The 25,882-nt window shown below is 39.6% G+C and overlaps 1 protein-coding gene across 1 annotated transcript in view; it reads left to right on the forward strand.

Moving 5' to 3' along the window:
* Positions 1-25,882, forward strand: part of LOC121369835 (gamma-aminobutyric acid type B receptor subunit 1-like) — a 54,995-nt gene that overhangs the window by 3,000 nt on the left and 26,113 nt on the right. The window contains exons 2-10 of the mRNA XM_041494911.1: positions 1,348-1,485; positions 5,181-5,351; positions 7,308-7,409; positions 8,796-8,861; positions 10,272-10,605; positions 13,121-13,282; positions 17,216-17,366; positions 25,123-25,192; positions 25,241-25,291. Coding sequence (XP_041350845.1) covers positions 1,348-1,485; positions 5,181-5,351; positions 7,308-7,409; positions 8,796-8,861; positions 10,272-10,605; positions 13,121-13,282; positions 17,216-17,366; positions 25,123-25,192; positions 25,241-25,291 — 1,245 coding nt within the window. The remainder of the gene's footprint in view (positions 1-1,347; positions 1,486-5,180; positions 5,352-7,307; positions 7,410-8,795; positions 8,862-10,271; positions 10,606-13,120; positions 13,283-17,215; positions 17,367-25,122; positions 25,193-25,240; positions 25,292-25,882) is intronic.

Below are 25,882 nucleotides of genomic sequence, written 5' to 3' on the forward strand. Positions count from 1 at the left end.
AAATTATTTATACGAAACAAAACAAATTTTAATATAGGTAGTACTAGACCAAATAACTTCCGGCTGGGTCAAAGTTCGAGGTGCACCGAACTTTTGATAGAGAAGTGAACACCACAAGTCCTATGATTGGTTATAAATGTGAGTGTGTTGATTGTAAAAAATAATAGTTTCATCTGGGTAAAAAAAATAAGCAATTTTATTTCATCTAGTACCAATGTGTCAAGTAGCCTTGTGCTTGAAACATGCATGGGGTACCTGTAAAAAAAAAAGTATTCGAATTTTGTGCGAAACTAGGGTAGTCATAGACGCTACCCGTTATCTCAGAAACGAGCAGCTTGACCCCCAATTTTTTCTGATTCACTTTACGTGTGAGGGCTGGTAGTATTTATATCCGTGGCGTTTATGTCGGTTGATACGTTGCAGGTAGGAGTTTTAGCCACATATGTTACTGTTGTCGTCTATGGGATTTGATTTGGTAGTATACACCCTATACAAACATACGAAGTGCCTAAACATACAGTATTTCCTTCGAAAATAAAGCTTCTTGCGAAAAACAAATAGGGAAGTAGAGAAATATATAAAGTACTGAATAATGCTACTGTAGTTCCTACATCACAATTGAAATATTCTCTTGAACGATGCTGTTTTTCTACTTCAAAATGGGCAAAGTGTTATAGTCTTCCATTTATGATTTTGAAAGACCCAACTCTACTATGGTTTCAGTACCAAATTTTACATAGTATTATACCAACAAATTCGTTTTTATATAAAATAAAGTATATTGCTTCTAGTACTTGTAACTTTTGTAATCAGCAACCAGAAACATTGCAACACTTGTTTTATGATTGCCCTAAAGTCAGTGAACTTTGGAAAACTATAGAACAATGGTTACAGCAAAAAGACGAATATATTCAGCTTGATAAAAGTATGGTTCTATTCGGCGGCATATATACAAATCATAAATTTGTGAATTGGTTTATTATCAATGTAAACCATTATATATATAGAACAAAACTTCAAAAGAATATTCTTCATATAACTGGAATTAAACATGTAATTACAGATAAATTATAAATAGAGAAATACATACTCTATAAAAATTGTTCACACAAAAAGTTTGGTGAAAACAGAGAGAGAGAGAGAGAGAGAGAGAGAGAAAGAGAGAGAGAGAGAGAGAGAGAGAGAGAGAGAAAGAGAGCGAGAGAGACAGAGACAGAGAGACATAGACAGAGAGACAGAGTAAATAAAGATGCATTGTATTACAATTTAACTGTTACTGATCAGTTTGTTAGTTTGTTATATATGTGTATGTGTAATAGAACAATCATTCCTTTCTTTTAATTGTAGTGTAACCCCGGCGTCGGTGTGAACGCTATGTACAGTCAGCTGTACGCCCCTCCCACCAAGATCATTGTCCTGGGGGGTGCATGTTCCGACGTGTCGGAAGTCACCGCCTCGGCATCCCACCTCTGGAATATGGTTCAGGTAAGATCGATGGTCAGGCGCGTGTACTAGGATTTGTATACAGGGAGGAGTCTAGGCTGTGGGTTTTTTGAGGGATGGGGTAATGCTTTCCCGGAAAATACTTTTTAAAAACATTATTGAAGTAGGCGAGTATGCATGTGACATCGATAGAAGAAGGAAATGTTTTATTTACTGTTATATGGCGTCGGACATATGGTTAAGGACCACACAGATATTGAGGGAGGAAACCCACTGTCGCTAATTCATGGGATATTCTTTTCAATTAGCAATTTATATGCACAATCCCATAGACAGGATAGCACATACCACGGCCTTTTATGTAGCAGTCGTGGTGCACTGGCTGAAGCGAGAAATAGCGTAATGGGCCCACTGACGGGGATCGATCCCAAACCGACCGCGCATCAAGCGAGCGCTTTACCACTGGGCTACGTCTTCGCTCCATGACATCGATATAGTCTAGAGTATGGTATTTAACGTTTTGTGACCCCTAAAATTCACTCTTCGTACACGCGCCTGATTTATACAAATATTTCCTTTTATTCATATACCTTTTAAAAACTTTCTTTTCTTGTTTTAAAAAATATTTTTTACAAGTTTATTACACCAGAAAAAAAATATGGTAGTATCAGGGATAGGGCCCTGATATCACTACCTTGCAGTAATGTTACGGCAAATTATTCTACACAATATGAATTATATAAATATAATTAAATTTTCTTTGCATCTATACACTTTACGGCAATCTGATTGGTCCAGTGGTGCTTACTTTTTTTTCGTTCATATCTCGATGAACCCCCCAAAAATAAGCCGCGCCTACTATCCCACCCCATCCCCCACCCCTTGACTCGCACTACTTTTGTGCAACAAGCCGGATTATTCTGGCAGTCATATTTATATATTTTGAAGAAAACACACGTGAAAGCTACAGAAAAATGTATATGATAAATTAATGGAAAATGCTATAGCAGAGTAGACATATGGATCTATACGCATTGATTAAAAAAAACAAACAAAAAAAACAAAAAAAAAACTCTTCGCTAATCATGACATGAGACTCGGTCGTTGGCCAAAGAAATGATGTAGGAAACTTCTCGCCTGTAACGTACTTGTAAGCGATGTTCAACAGCGGTTGGCGAAAATTAAACGGTTCCACCGACAGCATAATGTTAAACACGTTCCCTTTGTTCACTTTCATAAAATACAAACTAAACACGAATAGGACAATTCCTTCCAATATAACTAAATGATCCGTAAAAATGCACAGCAGCTAGAGGAAATGACGTCATTTACAAAAAAAAATCACCTGATTCAAATAATAGTGAATGAACGTTCGCATTCTTACGCGACATAAGTATCAATGAAGTTTACACAAACAATACTACAGGCGTATTTAAAGCTAAACAAAATAAATTCAGTTATGTATTGTTAAAGTATGCATATAAATTTAATTATAAGATTTGACCGCAGTTATTTTCTGTTTCATGCAAGTATGAACCGAAAAAACGATGTGCACACTTTTGTATGACCCACTAGGCGGGATCATACAATGTGCACATCGTGTTTTCGGTTCATACTTGCATGAACCAAAAAAATAATTGCGGTCAATTCTTAAGTATACGGTAATGATAGTGTATTACAACAGTAATAATAAACACCAATATATAAAAGCATAAACATTCTATGAGGAGTTAAAGAATGGAAGAAGGGAAAAAGACAAAGAAAAGAAAGAGAGAAAGGACGAAATATGGAATAACTTTGGAGATTAAAGTAGTGTCGGAAATAGAATAAAACAGATTTTTGTCGATTATGTCTTTCCTATTAAACTGCCAAGTAAACATTTTGTAAATATCTATTTAATGATACTCTACCTAATTTAGCATTTACTTGTTTGGGCTCTCATTGATGGACAAGGTGGTGTTTACTCTTGACATTAAAAGAAATATGTCAGTAAACAGGTGATTTGTGCACTTTATTGGAACAGTCGAAAAAAAAAATTGTTTAGGAAATAAATTGAAATTTAACCTAGTACAAATACTAGAACGATTAGAAACACGTTTAAAGGGACACACCCTAGTTGTTAACCATTACGCCGTTGGTTTTCGCTATTAAACCCATTTTCTCACAAATAAAATTGCACTTTACTTACCTTTTATTATTTAGAATATACATTTCCATTCACCTGAAGTGGGTTTTTTGGTAATCCTGGTGTTTGTAATACCACAAAATGCATTTTTCGTATTTCTTAAAAACGCACGCGCGTCTGAGAAAAAAAAACATTGAGCAGACAAGGTCTAATCTAGTTTTAGAGGGGATCTTCTCGTTTCAACGTCACAGACGTTGGTAGACCACGTGACCGTTATCATTTTGGTTCGGTTTGTTTTCTCGTGCACGGTTCGCGCAATCAACATCCGATTTGTTGTCGTTTTCATTTGTGAGGTTTTTCTTCACAGTTCGTAAACATTTTCATTAACAATAAAATTCAGACAAGTAAGTATCTCAATACAAAACGTTACAAACCCTTAAAACCAATAATTTTGTTAAGTCTTACGATATCTGGATAGGGGATACAACCTTGGGGTGTGTGTGTGGGGGGGGGGGGGGGGGGGGGGGGGTGGGGGGGCACAAGCTATATTGTTACCTTTATTTAAATAGAGTAGGACAAAAAAAAACCTTACATTTTCGTCCTGGGGAGGGGAAGTGCCTCCCCACCTCTGGTTCGTACAGACTGTACTACTACTACTACTACCACTACCACTATCACTACCATTACCACTACCACCACCACCACTACTACTACTACTACTACTACTACTACTACTACTACTACTACCAACAATAATAAACGGTGCATCTAATTGCTAGTAACAATAGGTTAGCCACTAGTACCCGGTGACGAATAGCAAATGTAGGCTAATTACGGTTTATATATAAAATTTATTATTTCAAACACTGTAGTATAGTTAACATGGTCAATGACGGACTATCATTGTCGTCTTATTCCGATTCAAGTATCATGATTGCTGCAGCAGCCACTTCCTCAACATTTTGGTAAAGTAACTTCCTGTTCCAAACTTATTCCTTTCGCTATCCAGGACAGAACAGTTGGAACATGCCCAGGAGAGGTGAAATTTGTCGTAACATAGGCATTTCTGTGCTTCGAGCGACATCTACCGGCGACATCAGAATACTAACTTTCAAAATTATTTCAAGTAATTGGGTCACGGTGATTCCCATGGTATTTATCGATATAAAACCTGCTTTTTCACTCTATTTTATAAAAACGTGATCTAAGTGTGTTACAGTTTTGTAGATTAACTAAATTTTTAATTAATTTCCGCGGGCTGAAACTAGGGCGTGTGACTTTAATATACAGCAGCCACTAATATTTTATGCAGAAAAATGTATTTGATCTGTAATTACAATTATTAAAAATCTGTGTTAGTCGATAACATCTTTAAAATTGCAGCAAACTCAGGAATGTCCCTTTGACACACATTTAAAAACAAACACACACAAACACACGCACAAAAAAGACCCTAAAACAAAAACAAAACAAAAGACAAAACCCCCCAACAAAACAAACAGTGTGGCACAAAACAAAATAAAACAAAACAAAACACAACACAAACCACACATTATGGCTGTATCTGTACATTCTTACCATGATAAGTACCTCACTTTGTTCTTCGTCACAGATGTCCGCCGTATCGGCCTCACCTTCGCTTTCCGACAAGTCCAAATTCCCAAACTTCTTCCGAATTCAGCCACCGGAAATCCAGGTGAATCTAGGCCGGATGGACATATTCAAGTTCTTCGGTTGGTCGAAGATCGCCACAATACATTCCCCTTCAAACCTGTTTTCTGTGGTAAGTATTAAGATAACAGGGCCACGAGTAAACAGTTTTTCTAAAGCTTTTAGTAATGCATTTTGTTTCTTCTATTATAGTAGAATGGGATCGGCGAACAGGTAAATACGTATTTATGTATATCAGTACATACTGTATATATGCACCTGGAAATTAGTTAAGCACCACCCTGATTTTGGGAAGTAACTTATATTTCACGACGAACTGTGGCTATTTAAATGACCCATTCCATTCAAATTGCTATTTTGTTGTGGAGAGGGTGCGTGACACATGATCACAAGGAAGTAAAGACATAATTCCATCAAAATGTGTCAATTTGTGTGAAAATGTAGGTACATGAACTATGGGGCTGACACTAGGTTGAAATGATTAGCAGAAGTGTTTTATGGCTGTCATGCTCGAACAAGGCCCGTATTGTAAAAAATGTTAAAAAGTTCAGTATCTGATGTAACCCCCGCGGACACGGATGACCGCTCCCATACGTCGTCGCCTGTCCTGCACCAGACGTTGGGTGTAACGTTGTGAGATCGCCCACCATTCCTGGTGAAATACTGCTGCCAAATCTGCTACATTTTGGCCTAGAGGATGTCTCTGACGTACTCGTCGACCAGTAGTGCCCCACAAGTGCTCAATCAGATTGATGTCGGGGCTTCTCGCAGGCCAAGTGATCGTAGTGATTGCATTTCGCTGAAGAAAGTCCACTACTGTACGCGTTCGATGGGGTCTAGCATTGTCGTCATTAAACTCTGGCCTCGTGGCCAAACCATGGCTGTCAAAGCGAGAGACGAAAACAACTTCTAGGGTGGCCCTCCGATATATTGGCCCATTGATATTGTCTTGAACAGTGACCAGATCCAAATTACAATCATTAGAACCGCATCCCCACAACATCACAGAGCCACCGGCAACTGGAATGGTTACCTAGATGTTATTGACAGCATAGGCGGCAAATGGTTGCCTCTAGACACGCGTAGAAGAAAGTGACTTTCATCGGATCAATGAATCTTCCTACAGGACGCAAGATTCCATCTGTGGCGTGCCTATCACCATGCCAAACGTGCAGCTTTGTGTATGTCAGAAGGGGACGTTTGATAGGCCTCCTGGCTCGGTACCCAGCAGTCTTCAGCCGATTCCTTAGAGTGCTCGTGGACATGTCCCTGTTGGGAATCCTGTTATCTCTCTAGGTCTTACTGCTGGGAAAAGGGGCAACGTCGAACACATCCTGTCTTCTCGTGGAGATGTTTTGCAAGGTTGTCCTGGACGGTTTCTGTCCTTAACATCATTGGTTTGTTTGTATTTTCGCAAGAGTCGACTAATTACAGTATGATTACGATACAATTTACACTCAATTTCCTGACATGACAATCGCGCATTACTCATTCCAATAATCTGGCACCTAGTGGCAATGGAAAGTTTTTGGCGAACCATTAGACGCGTTTTGAGCACAAACTGAAAATTCTCTTCATAAAACCAGCGTAAAACGTAATGGGACAAAGACTTGGTTTTCCCATGTGTGAGGGTAGCTTGCTGCACGTGCTATTTGTATGGGTTTCTGATAGCTAAGGACAGCGAAACGACGGTATAGAGCGTGGGAAGGGACATGGCTGTTTTTACAGTATTAAGATTGCCTGGCTACCACCCATAATAATAATTTGGTGACAATATAAATTTGGTGGTGCTTAATTAATTTCATCAACTGTTTTATTATTTAGCAAGCTTGAAAACGTACATTACAATCCACTTCTATCAGAAGGTCCCATGCGGCATTCACTGTTAATTGGTGTTATAATTTCGCACTGCACCGCACCGCATTGTAGTACCCTTCATGCCATATACACGTTGCTAAACAATAATGTCTACTTCTGTAGTTTGACTAGTAGCAGTATGTTGTGCGGGTCTACAGCTTGTATTTGGTACTCTGTTTTTGATTTGATTTCTTTTTTGTTTATTTTCCAGGGAACGGAACGTTTAATTGAAGACATGAGTAGAGCGAACATGACATTGATTAGATCAGAAATCGTTTCTCACAGCCCAGCTTCTCAAATCAAACATTTAAAGGTAATCACGATGACTCGTCACTTTTTTTTTTATTTCAATGTCATATACAGCCGACCGACCCATCCGCCTACAGCAGCCAATCAACTCACTGTTAGCTAGCCGACAGACGAATCGGAGTTCTTTTCTTTGCCCAAATAGAGTTCTTTACTGATATCCATATGTGCAGATCCATTATGTAGATGCAATTTTGTTTTACAACTAAACGAGAAACATAAAATAACCATAAATATAGAACCCCCCCCCACCCCAGATTTGCCCATATATATATATATATATATATATATATATATATATATCTATCTATCTATCTATCTATCTATCTATCTATCTATCTATCTATCTATGTATATATGTATATATGTATATATGTATATATGTATATATATATATATATATATATATATATATATATATATACATACACACACACAGTCAAACTTCGATCACTCCACCTTCGATCTCTCGATAACTTCGATATCTGGATCTGAAGCGACGGTCCCGGCCGAGTTGCTATACAAACTAGTAATAACGACCTTCGAAAACTCAAACTTCGAAAACTCGATAAATTCAATCTCTTGACCCAATTCTTTGGTCCCGCCATAAAGATTTAATAGAGTATGCACCTCTAAAACTCGACGCGTGTGGATTGATCAACTGTCGTTGCCGATAGTATTTTAAACACGAATGTATTGTCAATCATATATATATATATATATGTATATAGTAAAACTCCTCTAAACCGGACACCCTCGGGACCAAGTAAAAAGTCCGCTTTTGAGAGGTATCCGGTTTACAGAAGTTGTCTTCTGCACAGATATTTAAAACGGGACCATGAAAAACGTCCTGTTTTGAGAGATTCCGGTTTAAAGGGGTTCGGTTTTGAGATGTTTCACTGCATATACACACACAACATGATTTGATATAAACACATATAGTAATTGCCATACTAACTTGTTGAAGGAAAATGCAGTATGTAACTGTTTCTTAGATTCCTAGCTTGCAAAACTTAGATACCCGTTTTAAACATTCTTTACATTATATAGCTTGACCAGTTTCAAAAGTGATGGGTTTCTCCAATAACACGGCTAAATTCTGTTTCCTTAAAACATAATTAAAATATTTCTACTTTATGAAAAGTCACAGTGACTATGACACTGTTGCTGATAATACAATGAAACCCATCTAAACCGGACACCCTCGGAACAAAGTAAAATGTCCGGTTATAAGAGGTATTTGGTTTAGAGAGGTTAAATTCTTTACTGATTTAAAAAACGGACCATGAAAAATGGCCGGTTATGGGGGAATTCCGGTTTACAGAGAGTCCTGTTTTGAGAGGTTTCACTGTATATAATATACTGTATGCTATTTAATGATGTTTGTCTGTAGGATAGCGACGTTCGGATACTTGTCGGGAGTTTCTACGAACCAGTCGCAAGGCAGGTGTTCTGTGAGGTGAGATTAAAGGGACATTCCTGAGTTTGCTGCACTGTTTAAGATGTTATCAACTAACAGATACGTTTTAAAGATTTTGTAATTACATATCAAATATATTTTTCTGCTTAAAATATTAGTGGCTGTATAGTAACCGTGTTTCTGATCGTTCTAATATTTGTACTAAGTTAAATTTCATTTGATTTCCTAAAATATTGTTTTTTTTTCGTACGTACGAAATTATTTGAAGACAAAATCTAGTTTGGGCTTCTTACAAATATTAAGACGACCAGAAACACACTAAATATACAGACACTGATATTCTAAACAAGAAAATATATTTAATATGTAAGTTTAATCGTAGAAATATTTTATTAGTCTGAAAAATCTTACAATGTAGCAAACTCAGAAATGTCCCTTTAAATTCATATCAACCATAGCTACGAACGGAGGGCTGAAAAAATTCTAAAAATGTCCGTTGAACTTTAACAATGCAACATTATTGTCCTTCAAAAATCACATGCTAGGACTGAATAAGATGTTCTTTTGGAAGCACTCATGGTATCGGTTACAGATTAGCTGAAAAGGGGTGGTTTAAGGGTCAATATAAACAATGGTAACAGACTACGACAATTTGCTAACTCAGAATACTTACTTAAAAAGAACCCAACATAATGAAAACCCCCCCCAACAATATTCTGTTTTGTGTCGATACTGTTACCGCTATATTATATGATGTAGAGCCATTAAAACATATTTTTCTTTAGTTCATACTGTAAGGTACATACAACATGATAATAATTTGCAGTGATACGATGTTTGAATACAAATGTAAATACTTTTAACAAAGGCCGTGGTATGTAATATCCTGTGTGGTCCTTAACCATATGTCTGACGCCATATAACCGAAAATAAAATGTGCGTCGTTAAATAAAACATTTCCTTCCCTTCTTCGTTCTGTCAACGATTAGAAACAATTTTAATATAAAATAAATCACAATTAAGCATCCATCTGTATTTGTCGTTAAACTAACATTAATTCATTTGTTCATTAATTCTTCTGTTACATCAAACCGGTCTCGGTGGCACAGTGGTTAAGCCATCGGACTACACGCTGGTAGGTACAGGGTTCGCAGCCCGGTACCGGCTCCAACCCAGAGCGAGTTCTTAAGGACTCATTGGGTAGATACAAGGCCACTACATCCTCTTCTCACTAACAACTAACCAACTAACAACTAGCCCTCTGTCCTGGAAAAAACAGCCCAGATAGCGGAGATGTGTGACAGCGGGTTTCCTCTCTCAATATCTCTGTGGTCCTTAACCATATGTCTGAAGCCATATAACCGAAAATAAAATGTGCCGAGTGCGTCGTTAAATAAAACATTTCCTTCTTTCGAAAATTGGGCCCATAATGCCTATCTGTTTTGTTAGGCTTACAAGGTGGGACTGTACGGGCCAAAGATTGTCTGGATTATCAACGGTTGGTACGACAAGAACTGGTGGTACGCTAAAGAAGACACTGACTGCACGGTGGACCAACTGTCGGAAGCCGTGGAAGGCTATTTCACCGTCGACCGTCTGTATTTGAACCCCAAGAAGCAGCTAACGGTTTCCGGGCTGACGTCACAGCAATATTACGCCATCTACCAAAACCGCACGAACTACACGGACCTCAGTGGGGCCAAGATGTCTCCGATGGCCTACGATGCTGCTTGGGCGATAGGTTTAGCGCTGAACGACACGATGACCAAGTTAGCGGAGAACGGTAAGATAAAGTTAAAGTTTGTTTTGTTTAACGACACCACTAGAACACATCGGTTATTGGATGTCAAACATTTGGTAATTATCATATATAGTCTTAGAGAGTAAAACCTGCTACGTTTTTTTTTTTTCATTAGTAGCAAGGGATCACACAGATATTGAGAGGAAACCCGCTGACGCCACTTCATGGGCTACTCTTTCCGATTAGCAGCAAGGGATCCTTTATATGCACCATACCACAGACATTATGATACATATCACAGCCTTTGATATACCAGTCGTGGTGCACTGGCTGGAACGAGAAAATACCCACAATGATCCCAGACCAACCGCACATCAAACTTTATCACTGGTCTACCCGTAGAGTGGTAAGACTGGTAAATAAAAAAAAAAAAACCTACAATTTTCTGCCTACCCAACGTTTTAAAAAAACAGAAAACAAAAAACAACTAACAAACAGAACAACAAATAAATAAACAATAAAGCAGCAACAACGAAACAAACCCCAAAGGTAACCCACCCCCCGAAAAAAAAAAACCGGGGGGGGGGGGGGGGGGGGGGGGGGGGGGGGGGGTTGGGCAGAATTTTAAAAATAGCAATTAGTGAAAAAGTTAATAGAATAAATAAATAAATTAAAAAAAAAAAAATTGACTGCTCGTCCGAATATTTATATAATTTGGAGCATTTTAGACGGACAGTCCAAAAATAAATAAGAGAAAGAAGAGAGGATATTTTTGTAAAACGAAGAAGTAATTTCAACATAAAATTTTGAAAGGAGGTCTAAAAGTTTAAAGTCCGATCTATATGTCCTGAGAAAAGTTGACGCCTACGGCGAGCTGATGAGGGGTCCTGTGGTCAAGTTCGGGACTTCGTGCTTTCTGTCCATAATAGCTGGCATGACCTGGTGGTAGCCGGCGCCGAAGATAGCCTTGAGGATCCTGTGGATGGTCTGGCTATCCATCTTTCGTAGCAGGATCGCTTGTCGGTAGCAGTCTCGGCGCCGGTGGGTCACAACGAGTCCCGAGTGGCCTTCCTTGGTCCGGAGATGGTGTAGTTCGTAATCAATACCATCCTGCAGTGGGGGTGGGGGTGGGGTGGGGTGGGGGGTGGGGGTGGGGGTTTAGTGGCAAGTTAAGAGCGCACGACGAAACGTCCAGCTTCATAGCGATCTAACAGCGGAATGATTCGCGAAACGTTTTGTTGTTAGCGTTAAGAAACGGATTGTTCGCCAAATGGCTGCCAAACTTTTCTCGTTTGCCTTCTCAAACAAAACTGTTAAAAATTCTTAGCATACCCATTCTGGAACTAATTAGTATGTTCTTAAAAATAAATGTCATTATATCTGGTCAGCCATTTTGGAAAACGTTGCATAGACCATTGCATAGACAACGAAAACGCCCGCCGTGAACGCCCGCGTTAAGAAACGTATAGTGTACCGTTTGAGTGTGAATGTTTCCAAAACAACCATATGTCATAGCTATAATTTCAATACGAGTGACGTAGGTCCCTTCATAGGCTGTATACTACCAAATCAAATCCCATAGACGACAGTAGTAACATATATATATATATATATATATATATATATATATATGTGGCTAAAACTCCTACATGCAACGTATCAATTGAAATAAACACCACGGATATAAATAGTACCACCCCTCTCCCTTAATGTGAATCGGAAAAAAAACCCCTGGGGATCAAACTGCTAATTTCAGAGACTATGACTACCCTAGATCCGCACAAAATTTGATTAGTTTTTTGTACAAGGTGGTACTAGATGAAATAAAATTGCATACAATTTTTGCCGAGATGAAACTAATTTTGGTTACAACCAACACACTCACCAACCATGGGACTTGTGTTGTTAACCTCTCTGTCAAAAGTCCGGTGCACCTCGAACTTTGACCCAACCGGAAGTTATTTGGTTTAGTACTACCTATAGCAACCAATCAGAAGAGATGGATCAGTCGTGACCATTTCTTGATCAAGCACATTTTTAAAACAAAAGTGTTCTTTTTCTTTTCTTTTTCCTTTTCAAATAGGAGTCAATGTAATGTATATGGCTCTATAGTCATCTTTGTATAATATAAAAACATATTTCATTTATAATTATATAATGGTAACGGAAGGACCCCGTGCAGATTTTAACGTATGGTTTCGTTCAGCATACCTTTCATACTGAATGTCTATTATCTCCAAACGAAAACGTCATAAATATATCAGAGACAAAAAATGTTTATCCTGTTGTCTTATTTTCATTCCAAAAACACCGGATGGTTCATTGGAAAATAATAATAAACCAGACATATTAAGATATAAAGATATAAAAGCGGTCTCGATGTAAATCATTTTAATGAACAGGTAATCAATATATGAATCTGTCATTTGGTAACTTGGGGGAAAAAAACCATATAATGTTTGTAAACACGGCATCTAAAAGTCGTAATTTTAACGAACATCAGCTGTAGACAAATCTGAAATGGCCACCAGTTTATCTCCATTAATATTTTTTGCAGGTAACTCTAAACGACTGGAAGATTTTACCTATGATGACGCTGAGATGGGCAAAATGATGAGACAGTCGATGCAAGATCTGAACTTTGTCGGGGTCAAAGGTCATATATCTTTTGACGAGAACGGGGACCCAGTGGGCACGTTCAGCATCAACAGACGTCAAGGTCATCTCATCTTGTCGAGTTTTCTCTTACACCAATATATATATATACACACACACACACATATAAAGGATATCCTCAAATGTTTGGGGGTTTTCATCTTATTACTAGGGTAATCCAGGAACAGGAATTAAATTGCAACATGAACCAAAATAATCAAATATATATCGAACTATTAATATACAAAACAATTCCTAAGTACAAATCACACAAACGCGACGCAGGCATGGTTCATGTTACAAATGAACATACATTTTGAGTTAATAGCTCTTTAATGTTTAAATATGAGTTTACAAAATGTCATTTCTCTTTAAAAATCTATAATATTTTGAACTGTTAATTATAATTACAGGCGGAAAACTACGAATGATAGGACTATATAATCCGGAACTTAAGACAGACATCAAAATAGAGTGGTTTGACAGCGAACCAGTAATATGGCAAGGTTGTTATATTTGTCCTACCTCATTAGCAGTATAATGTTACCTTGTTTTGTCTCATATATTATACCGTTATAACATTGTTAGCTATATGTAAGCATGCATGCATGCTCATATGTAGGCATGTACGGATGTACGTACGTATGTATGTATGTATTGATGTATGAATATCTATATATTGTATGTATGTCGAGGTTGACTATTACATACATAGATATTAACGCAATGGCGCAGGGGATAATTAAATCCTTTCTGGCCTCACAAATTGTCCCATGCCGTTGCTGGGACTCGAACCTGTGGCACCGATTCGCCCGCAAATTGCAAGACTAACCACGATACGCTCTGAGCTATCGAAGCTTCCATAAAAGGAAGCTCTTTTAACTCAACCATATGCATGGGGCCTACAATCTACGCGGTCGATCCCGCTTTCGTGCATGAAACAGTGGGCAGACCTGGCACTGGCTAGTATGTATTGATGTATGAATATCTATATATTGTATGTATGTCGAGGTTGACTATTACATACATAGATATTAACGCACTGGCACAGGGGATAATTAAATCCTTTCTGGCCTCACAAATTGTCCCATGGTGTTGCTGGGACTCGAACCTGTGGCACCGATTCGCCCGCAAATTGCAAGACTAACCACGATACGCTCTGAGCTATCGAAGCTTCCATAAAAGGAAGCTCTTTTAACTCAACCATATGCATGGGGCCTACAATCTACGCGGTCGATCCCGCTTTCGTGCATGAAACAGTGGGCAGACCTGGCACTGGCTAGTATGTATTGATGTATGAATATCTATATATTGTATGTATGTCGAGGTTGACTATTACATACATAGATATTAACGCACTGGCACAGGGGATAATTAAATCCTTTCTGGCCTCACAAATTGTCCCATGGTGTTGCTGGGACTCGAACCTGTGGCACCGATTCGCCCGCAAATTGCAAGACTAACCACGATACGCTCTGAGCTATCGAAGCTTCCATAAAAGGAAGCTCTTTTAACTCAACCATATGCATGGGGCCTACAATCTACGCGGTCGACCCCGCTTACGTGCATGAAACAGTGGGCAGACCTGGCACTGGCTAGTATGTATTGATGTATGAATATCTATATATTGTATGTATGTCGAGGTTGTCTATTACATACATAGATATTAACGCACGCGCAGGGGATAATTAAATCCTTTCTGGCCTCACAAATTGTCCCATGCCGTTGCTGAGACTCGAACCTGTGGCACCGATTCGCCTGCAAATTTTAAGACTAACCACGATACGCTCTGAGCTATCGAAGCTTCCATAAAAGGAAGCTCTTTTAACTCAACCATATGCATGGAGCTTACAATCTACGCGGTCGATCCCGCTTACGTGCATGAAACAGTGGGCAGACCTGGCACTGGCTAGTATGTATTGATGTATAAATATCTATATATTGTATGTATGTCGAGGTTGACTATTACATACATAGATATTAACGCACTGGCGCAGGGGATAATTAAATCCTTTCTGGCCTCACAAATTTTCCCATGTCGTTGCTGGGCCTCGAACCTGTGGCACCGATTCGCCCGCAAATTGCAAGACTATCCACGATACGCTCTGAGCTATCGAAGCTTCCATAAAAGGAAGCTCTTTTAACTCAACCATATGCATGGGACCTACAATCTACGCGGTCGACCCCGCTTACGTGCATGAAACAGTGGGCAGACCTGGCACTGGCTAGTATGTATTGATGTATGAATATCTATATATTGTATGTATGTCGAGGTTGTCTATTACATACATAGATATTAACGCACGCGCAGGGGATAATTAAATCCTTTCTGGCCTCACAAATTGTCCCATGCCGTTGCTGAGACTCGAACCTGTGGCACCGATTCGCCCGCAAATTTTAAGACTAACCACGATACGCTCTGAGCTATCGAAGCTTCCATAAAAGGAATCTCTTTTAACTCAACCATATGCATGGAGCCTACAATCTACGCGGTCGATCCCGCTTACGTGCATGAAACAGTGGGCAGACCTGGCACTGGCTAGTATGTATTGATGTATGAATATCTATATATTGTATGTATGTCGAGGTTGACTATTACATAAATAGATATTAACGCACTGGCGCAGGGGATAATTAAATCCTTTCTGGCCTCACAAATTGTCCCATGCCGTTGCTGGGCCTCGAACCTGTGGCACCGATTCGCCCGCAAATTGCAAGACTATCCACGATACGCTCTGAGCTATCGAAGCTTCCATAAAAGGAAGCTCTTTTAACTCAACCATATGCATGGGGCCTACAATCTACGCGGTCGACCCCGCTTACGTGCATGAAACAGTGGGCAGACCTGGCACTGGCTAGTATGTATTGATGTATGAATATCTATATATTGTACGTATGTCGAGGTTGACTATTACATACATAGATATTAACGCACTGGCGCAGGGGATAATTAAATCCTTTCTGGCCTCACAAATTGTCCCATGCCGTTGCTGGGACTCGAACCTGTGGCACCGATTCGCCCGCAAATTGCAAGACTAACCACGATACGCTCTGAGCTATCGAAGCTTCCATAAAAGGAAGCTCTTTTAATTCAACCATATGCATGGGGCTTACAATCTACGCGGTCGATCCCGCTTACGTGCATGAAACAGTGGGCATACCTGGCACTGGCTAGTATGTATGTGTATTGATGTTTGGATATCTATATATTGTATGTATGTCGTATTTGTGTATTATATACATAGATATTAACGCACTAGCGCAGGGGATAATTAAATCCTTTCTGGTCTCACAAATTGTCTCATGTCGTTGCTAGGACTCGAACCTGTGGCACCGATTCGCCCGCAAATTGCAAGACTAACCACGATACACTCTGAGCTATCAAAGCTTCCATAAAAAAGAAGTTCTTTAACTCAACCATATGAATGGGGCCTACAATCTACGCGTTCGATCCCGCTTACGTGTTGGGCACAGTGGGCAGACCTGGCACTGCTAGTATGTATTGATGTATGAATATCTATATATTGTATGTATGTCGAGGTTGACTGTTACATACATAGATATTAACGCACTGGTGCAGGGGATAATTAAATCCTTTCTGCCGTTGCTGGAACTCAAAATTGCAGACTAACCACGATGCGTTCTGAGCTATCCAGACATCCATATATGTATGTATGTATGTATGTATGTATGCATATATGTCCGTAAATGAAATGTGTTGAGTGCGTCGTTAAATAAAACATTTCCTTCCGTCCTTCTTATGTATGTATGTATCTGTGTATGTATTGATGTATGTATGTATGTATGTATGTATGTATGTATGCATGTGCGTGTATGCGACCGTATGTTCGTCCGTTTGATTGTTTATGTATGTATGTCTAGTTTTTGTTTACTTGTGTTTATAAGTGTGCGTGTATGTACACCGTGCATCGTAGACAGTAACATAATGAGTATGTTGATTATAATATCATATAACTGTCAGGTTTCGTTCTTGCAGGTGGCAAAATACCCAGAGATTCTGTGACACTCATTCACACGACAAAGCGACTGACATTTTCTCTGTACACTGTGATATGCGTCATTTCCGGTCTTGGCATATGCATGACCTTTCTGTTCCTGATATTCAACGTGAGCTACAGACATACACGGTACGTATTCAGAATATACTACATGTATAGTTGACGTGAGCTACAGACACACACGGTACGTGTTCAGAATATACTACATGTATAGTTAACGTGAGCTACAGACACACACGGTACGTGTTGAGAATATACTACATGTATAGTTGACGTGAGCTACAGACACACACGGTACGTGTTGAGAATATACTACATGTATAGTTGACGTGAGCTACAGACACACACGGTACGTGTTGAGAATATACTACATGTATAGTTGACGTGAGCTACAGACACACACGGTGCGTGTTGAGAATATACTACATGTATAGTTGACGTGAGCTACAGACACACACGGTACGTGTTGAGAATATACTACATGTATAGTTGACGTGAGCTACAGACACACACGGTACGTGTTGAGAATATACTACATGTATAGTTGACGTGAGCTACAGACACACACGGTACGTGTTCAGAATATACTACATGTATAGTTAACGTGAGCTACAGACACACACGGTACGTGTTCAGAATATACTACATGTATAGTTAACGTGAACTACAGATATACACGGTACGTGTTCAGAATATACTACATGTATAGTTGACGTGTGCTACAGACACACACGGTACGTGTTCAGAATATACTACATGTATAGTTGACGTGAGCTACAGACACACACGGTACGTGTTCAGAATATACTACATGTATAGTTAACGTCCAACATGAGCTACAGACACACACGGTACGTGTTCAGAATATACTACATGTATAGTTAACGTGAGCGATAGACACACACGGTACGTGTTCAGAATATACTACATGTATAGTTAACGTGAGCTACAGACACACACGGTACGTGTTCAGAATATACTACATGTATAATTAACGTTCAACGTGAGCTACAGACATACACGTTACGTGTTCAGAATATACTACATGTATAGTTAACGTGAGCTACAGACACACACGGTACGTGTTCAGAATATACTACATGTATAGTTAACGTCCAACATGAGCTACAGACACACACGGTACGTGTTCAGAATATACTACATGTATAGTTGACGTGAGCTACAGACACACACGGTACGTGTTCAGAATATACTACATGTATAGTTAACTTGAGCTACAGACACACACGGTACGTGTTCAGAATATACTACATGTATAGTTAACGTCCAACGTGAGCTACAGACACACACGGTACGTGTGTTCAGAATATACTACATCTATAGTTAACGCGAGCGATAGACACACACAGTACGTGTTCAGAATATACTACATGTATAGTTAACGTGAGCTACAGACATAGACGGTACGTGTTCAGAATATACTACATGTATAGTTAACGTGAGCGATAGACACACACGGTACGTGTTCAGAATATACTACATGTATAGTTAACGTGAGCTACAGACACACACGGTACGTGTTCAGAATATACTACATGTATAATTAACGTTCAACGTGAGCTACAGACATACACGTTACGTGTTCAGAATATACTACATGTATAGTTAACGTGAGCTACAGACACACACGGTACGTGTTCAGAATATACTACATGTATAGTTAACGTCCAACATGAGCTACAGACACACACGGTACGTGTTCAGAATATACTACATGTATAGTTGACGTGAGCTACAGACACACACGGTACGTGTTCAGAATATACTACATGTATAGTTAACTTGAGCTACAGACACACACGGTACGTGTTCAGAATATACTACATGTATAGTTAACGTCCAACGTGAGCTACAGACACACACGGTACGTGTTCAGAATATACTACATCTATAGTTAACGCGAGCGATAGACACACACAGTACGTGTTCAGAATATACTACATGTATAGTTAACGTGAGCTACAGACATAGACGGTACGTGTTCAGAATATACTACATGTATAGTTAACGTGAGCTACAGACACACACGGTACGTGTTCAGAATATACTACATGTATAGTTAACGTGAGCTACAGACACACACGGTACGTGTTCAGAATATACTACATGTATAGTTAACGTGAGCTACAGACATAGACGGTACGTGTTCAGAATATACTACATGTATAGTTAACGTGAACTACAGATATACACGGTACGTGTTCAGAATATACTACATGTATAGTTGACGTGTGCTACAGACACACACGGTACGTGTTCAGAATATACTACATGTATAGTTGACGTGAGCTACAGACACACACGGTACGTGTTCAGAATATACTACATGTATAGTTAACGTGAGCTACAGACACACACGGTACGTGTTCAGAATATACTACATGTATAGTTAACTTGAGCTACAGACACACACGGTACGTGTTCAGAATATACTACATGTATAGTTAACGTCCAACGTGAGCTACAGACACACACGGTACGTGTTCAGAATATACTACATCTATAGTTAACGCGAGCGATAGACACACACAGTACGTGTTCAGAATATACTACATGTATAGTTAACGTGAGCTACAGACATAGACGGTACGTGTTCAGAATATACTACATGTATAGTTAACGTGAGCGATAGACACACACGGTACGTGTTCAGAATATACTACATGTATAGTTAACGTGAGCTACAGACACACACGGTACGTGTTCAGAATATACTACATGTATAATTAACGTTCAACGTGAGCTACAGACATACACGGTACGTGTTCAGAATATACTACATGTATAGTTAACGTGAGCTACAGACACACACGGTACGTGTTCAGAATATACTACATGTATAGTTAACGTCCAACATGAGCTACAGACACACACGGTACGTGTTCAGAATATACTACATGTATAGTTGACGTGAGCTACAGACACACACGGTACGTGTTCAGAATATACTACATGTATAGTTAACGTGAGCTACAGACACACACGGTACGTGTTCAGAATATACTACATGTATAGTTAACGTCCAACGTGAGCTACAGACACACACGGTACGTGTTCAGAATATACTACATCTATAGTTAACGCGAGCGATAGACACACACGGTACGTGTTCAGAATATACTACATGTATAGTTAACGTCCAACGTGAGCTACAGACACACACGGTACGTGTTCAGAATATACTACATCTATAGTTAACGCGAGCGATAGACACACACAGTACGTGTTCAGAATATACTACATGTATAGTTAACGTGAGCTACAGACATAGACGGTACGTGTTCAGAATATACTACATGTATAGTTAACGTGAGCTACAGACACACACGGTACGTGTTCAGAATATACTACATGTATAGTTAACGTGAGCTACAGACACACACGGTACGTGTTCAGAATATACTACATGTATAGTTAACGTGAGCTACAGACATAGACGGTACGTGTTCAGAATATACTACATGTATAGTTAACGTGAACTACAGATATACACGGTACGTGTTCAGAATATACTACATGTATAGTTGACGTGAGCTACAGACACACACGGTACGTGTTCAGAATATACTACATGTATAGTTAACGTCCAACGTGAGCTACAGACACACACGGTACGTGTTCAGAATATACTACATGTATAGTTAACGTCCAACATGAGCTACAGACACACACGGTACGTGTTCAGAATATACTACATGTATAGTTAACGTGAGCGATAGACACACACGGTACGTGTTCAGAATATACTACATGTATAATTAACGTGAGCTACAGACACACACGGTACGTGTTCAGAATATACTACATGTATAATTAACGTTCAACGTGAGCTACAGACATACACGGTACGTGTTCAGAATATACTACATGTATACGTTAACGTGAGCTACAGACACACACGGTACGTGTTCAGAATATACTACATGTATAGTTAACGCGAGCTACAGACACACACAGTACGTGTTCAGAATATACTACATGTATAGTTAACGTGAGCTACAGACATAGACGGTACGTGTTCAGAATATACTACATGTATAGTTAACGTGAGCTACAGACACACACGGTACGTGTTCAGAATATACTACATGTATAGTTAACGTGAGCTACAGACACACACGGTACGTGTTCAGAATATACTACATGTATAGTTAACGTCCAACATGAGCTACAGACACACACGGTACGTGTTCAGAATATACTACATGTATAGTTAACGTGAGCTACAGACATAGACGGTACGTGTTCAGAATATACTACATGTATAATTAACCTTCAACGTGAGCTACCAGAGGCCTAGCTTGGGATTTTCAGGTGGTATGCAGACTTTTTCAGCGATAGAATAAAACGCATATACATACACACATACACGCATTTACGTCACATATTTTAATTAAACAAATATATATTTGTAATCTCAGGTGGTACGCAGCTGCGTACCTGCGAATATGGAAGCTAGACCAGTGGTTACAGAAACACACGGTACGTGTTCAGAATATACTACATGTAACGTTAAAGGGACAGTCCTTAGTTTACAACCATTGTAAAATGTTTCCGACCAATACGTAACATGCAAATTAAATACAATTTCTTATTTAAAATATCAGTGTTAAAGTATTTGTTAATGTCCTAATGCTTGTAATAGCCCCAACCGGATTTTACCTCCCAATAAGTTCGTACTTTACTTTATGCTAGGCTCAGACTGTCAACTGCCAGCACAAAGTTGGCCAACGATTGCGTTGAGTTGCCAATACGCCCAGACTAACAAATGGGCGTCGCGTTGAGTTGTAATGCGCGCTCAGACTAGCAACAAATGTCGGACACGATTCATTTTTTGAATCGGATACTACTGCCGTCGTAGAAGTCGTATTTGACGAAATTTGATTTGTAAAAGTGTTAAAACTAGCAACTGGGCCGTCGTAAAGGTCGTGACAGCAGAAAGTTGGCCAACTTTCTGCTGGCAGTTGGTAGTCTAATCCTAGTATAAGGCTTTTTGCTCAGCTGATAGCACCCATGTGCAGACATTTTCGCCTCGCGTGGTGGCGAGGAAGCACTTGCTATGTAAATGTTCCATGGACCCGTTTTCTACATAGTCACAACTTGGAATAATATACTAATATTTAAATATATATATATGTAAAAAAACCCCGAAATATTTATGGAATTATCTCTTTAATACAAAGTGACATAATTTCGTTATTTATGATCGTATCACAGTCACATTTGACATAAGTGTGTGACAATGGTCTTGCTATGGACTGACGGCAGTGGAGGCGTCACCAAACAGCATCGCAGGAGGGCGCTGAAATCAGTACCTTGTGTGGCCACAAGCAGCAGCAATCACTGCGCGACATCTCCTTGGCATAGACTGATTGAGGCTCTGAATCCGGGCATGTGGAATCCTAGTCCATTCTTCCTGCAGTGCACGTGACAGTTGCGGAAGCGTCTGAGGCTCCGGGTCACGCTGGCGTACACGCCTATCCAGTTCGTCCCATAGATGTTCAATGGAGTTGAGATCTATAAGAAAGACATTATTTTTACGCGTTGTATGCGGCCTGGCATTGTCCTGCTGAAAGAGGTCTCTCTGTCGATCCAAAATGGGAAGCATGTGACGGCGAAGAATTTCATCACGGTAGCGTACAGCTGTCAGGTTGCCTTGTACGAACACAAGTTCACTTCTGCCGGTTTATGGGATGGCTCCCCACATCATGACACTCCCTCCACCGAATCTGTGAACTTGGCGACGCGGTTGTTGGCAAAACGTTCATTGCGGCGTATGTATACACGTTGTCGTCCATCACGTCGCTGTAGAAGGAAACGTGACTCGTCGCTGAACCATACTCGCCGCCAGTTTCCGCCCTTGTACATTCGTGCACCAGCGAACATGTAAATGTTGAAGTTGACGTCACAGGACGGGACCAAAATACGGTCTCGTAGCCCGTAAACCAGCTTCTCGAAGTCGGTTCCGAATGGTTTGAGCAGACACCTTTCTCAAACCAAGTATGCGTCCAGCAGTGTTCGTTGCTGTGACCGTTCGGTGACGCAAGTGCAGAACCCGGATGTAGCGATCTTGTGCTGCAATTGTTAAGCGAGGTCTTCCACTTCTGGGCCGGTCTTCAGCTGATTGAAACTGCTGGTACCTGTCTCAAAGACGAGAAATGGTGCACTAATGGACGTCCATGTGGCGTGCGACTGCTGACTGCGATTCACCTAACTGGAGGTGGCCTATTGCAATGTTTCAATTCGGCAGGCTTAGTCTTAGCATTTTGTAACTCGTCTACGTCGAAATGGAAATGAGGCATCATTGCGAACATTGCAGCTATAAATACCCATCACTACCCCAATCTTTTCCCCGAGTTTCACGTGCATTCACCCAAATCTGACCATTTCACGCCGATTTCCTGCAATTGTCGCACAACGTGCGTTAAATTCGTTTTTAGGGTACATTTGGGCATGCTGTCCCATTCCAGGAACATTAACAAACATCGTTGTCACGGGGATTCTATAATTCCCGTAACTGAATAAAACACGATTATCAAAATATCTCTCCTAACTGTATATCTATTAGATCTCTCTGTAACAGGCTGTTAAACCCTAGTATGGCTCGTCTCTAGGTATGATCAGAGATACGATCTTATATAAAGTATATATTATTATAGCACGTTAGTTCTCTAGAAACACAACAAAAACACAATACACTTTGGAATCTGTATTAATCTACGCTGACAAATGTACAGCCGTAGTAGTTAATTAATAACAGCAATAATAACAACCCAGAACTGATCACTTAATTAGTTCATCTCTAGGTGTCTAGTTACACCATATGCGAATCACTTCACCGTTACACCACACCCACACGTGTGATAATTGAGAAACGCTTCCAGGAGAAGTTAATTAATAAAGGAATTACAACACCATTCCTAACTGGTTAATTTTTAATTAACCCTTACTACTCGTTCAGTAACGTGTGATAATTGAGAAACGCTTCTTGGGGAACTTAATTAATAAAGGAATTACAGCTCTATTCCTAACGGGTTAATTTTTAATTAACCCTTAACTACTCTTTCAGTAATCGTGTAACACAGAATTAATACTGGTACCTATCACAATAAAGACAATAACCTACAGTTTACCTAGGTCGTCTAGGATGACTGGCTAAGCTTTATATTACCAAATACTCGTATAATGTTAGAACAAAAAGTCTACGATTTACTTCGTCAGATGACCGAAGACAATGTCTAAAGAATATTGGTATAATACAGTATCAAAATATTTAAAGTCACATCAATCACATCAAGGTTATACACAGAGCAGAAATAAAAAAATATTTACCAAAGTCCAACGGACTACGTTCCCTGGGAGCCGTCCTTTTCGTTCTCCTCGATATCTCTAAATCCTAGCTATTTATTCAAAAATCAGAAAACGCCTGGGGGTACAAGGCGGTACCTCCCCCTATCATCTGATATTTCCAACGCGACCAAGCGGTATTATTTCTCTCTGATCGTCAGACTTACTGACGCCATCGTCGCCAAATCACGGTTGTAAAACCGCACTCGCAGAGGTATTACGTAACTACTCGCCACATGGCCTCCACAGCTGGACTAAGTGCATATTGGAATGTCCGATCGCGCGAAGTATTACGTAACAAGTTGCCCACCTGGGCTACGGACAATGAACTGCACACGGCCCTCTAACACAATAAAAATCGCCAAAGGCGAAACAAATTTAAGAGCATGTACCGTCACAATCGTCATTCAGCAACATTGTAAAAACAAAACGATATTTTGTCAAATCAAACATTTTTCTTCTTTCCCTATCACTTATGCGTTTCTTTTTTGACAGAGTATATTTTTATACTTTCCAGAATAGTGAAGATGTCATCACCGAAACTGAACAATATAACACTGATGGGATGCGTGTTGTTGTATTGCACGGTGTTTATGGAAGATGTCTCCGTTACAGACTTGGTTCTAATTTGCCAGGTAGTACTAATGCAACCTGATCGTTCTGTCTGTATGCATGTCTGTATAATGGTATGTCTGTTCATTTGTTTGTCGGTCAATCGGCATAGTATGTGTGTCGATCTAGCGATGGATATTCTTTTTATTAAAATAGTGGATATTTGGAGTCACACGTTTTATTCTACTTTCATAATGAACATATCAACGGTCACTGAATAATCCCACAAAGCGAGTAATTGGGTATGTGATTTTTCGGCATTATATAGAGAATAACTAGTTAATAACGTCGGATATCGGCTTTATTTTGTGAAGGTAAGAATAGGAAATTTCTCATTCGGCCTGAACAGAATAAAGCAGATATCCGACCTAGAGGTCAAATGAGTGATGTTGTAATGTAGCTATGCGTGTGACGTCACACGAGTGACGTCAAAAGTCTCCTAGTAGCAAGCAGTTGCTTTTTTAACATTCGACGTATTGAAGTCTAAGCACTTAAAATGTTAAATATATTAAAATGTTTTCAATATTTTACTGGGGTGTGAAGGTTTGTCCCCTCTTAAACTAAAGATGACACATAACAGCTATTGACTAGCAAATACAATTAATGAATGAACTACAAGGCAGCATATTCCAAACTACGACTATCTGCTGTCTTAAAGCCGCACA

The sequence above is a fragment of the Gigantopelta aegis genome, chromosome 4 (genome assembly GCF_016097555.1).
Source record: "Gigantopelta aegis isolate Gae_Host chromosome 4, Gae_host_genome, whole genome shotgun sequence".
Taxonomy (NCBI): domain Eukaryota; kingdom Metazoa; phylum Mollusca; class Gastropoda; order Neomphalida; family Peltospiridae; genus Gigantopelta; species Gigantopelta aegis.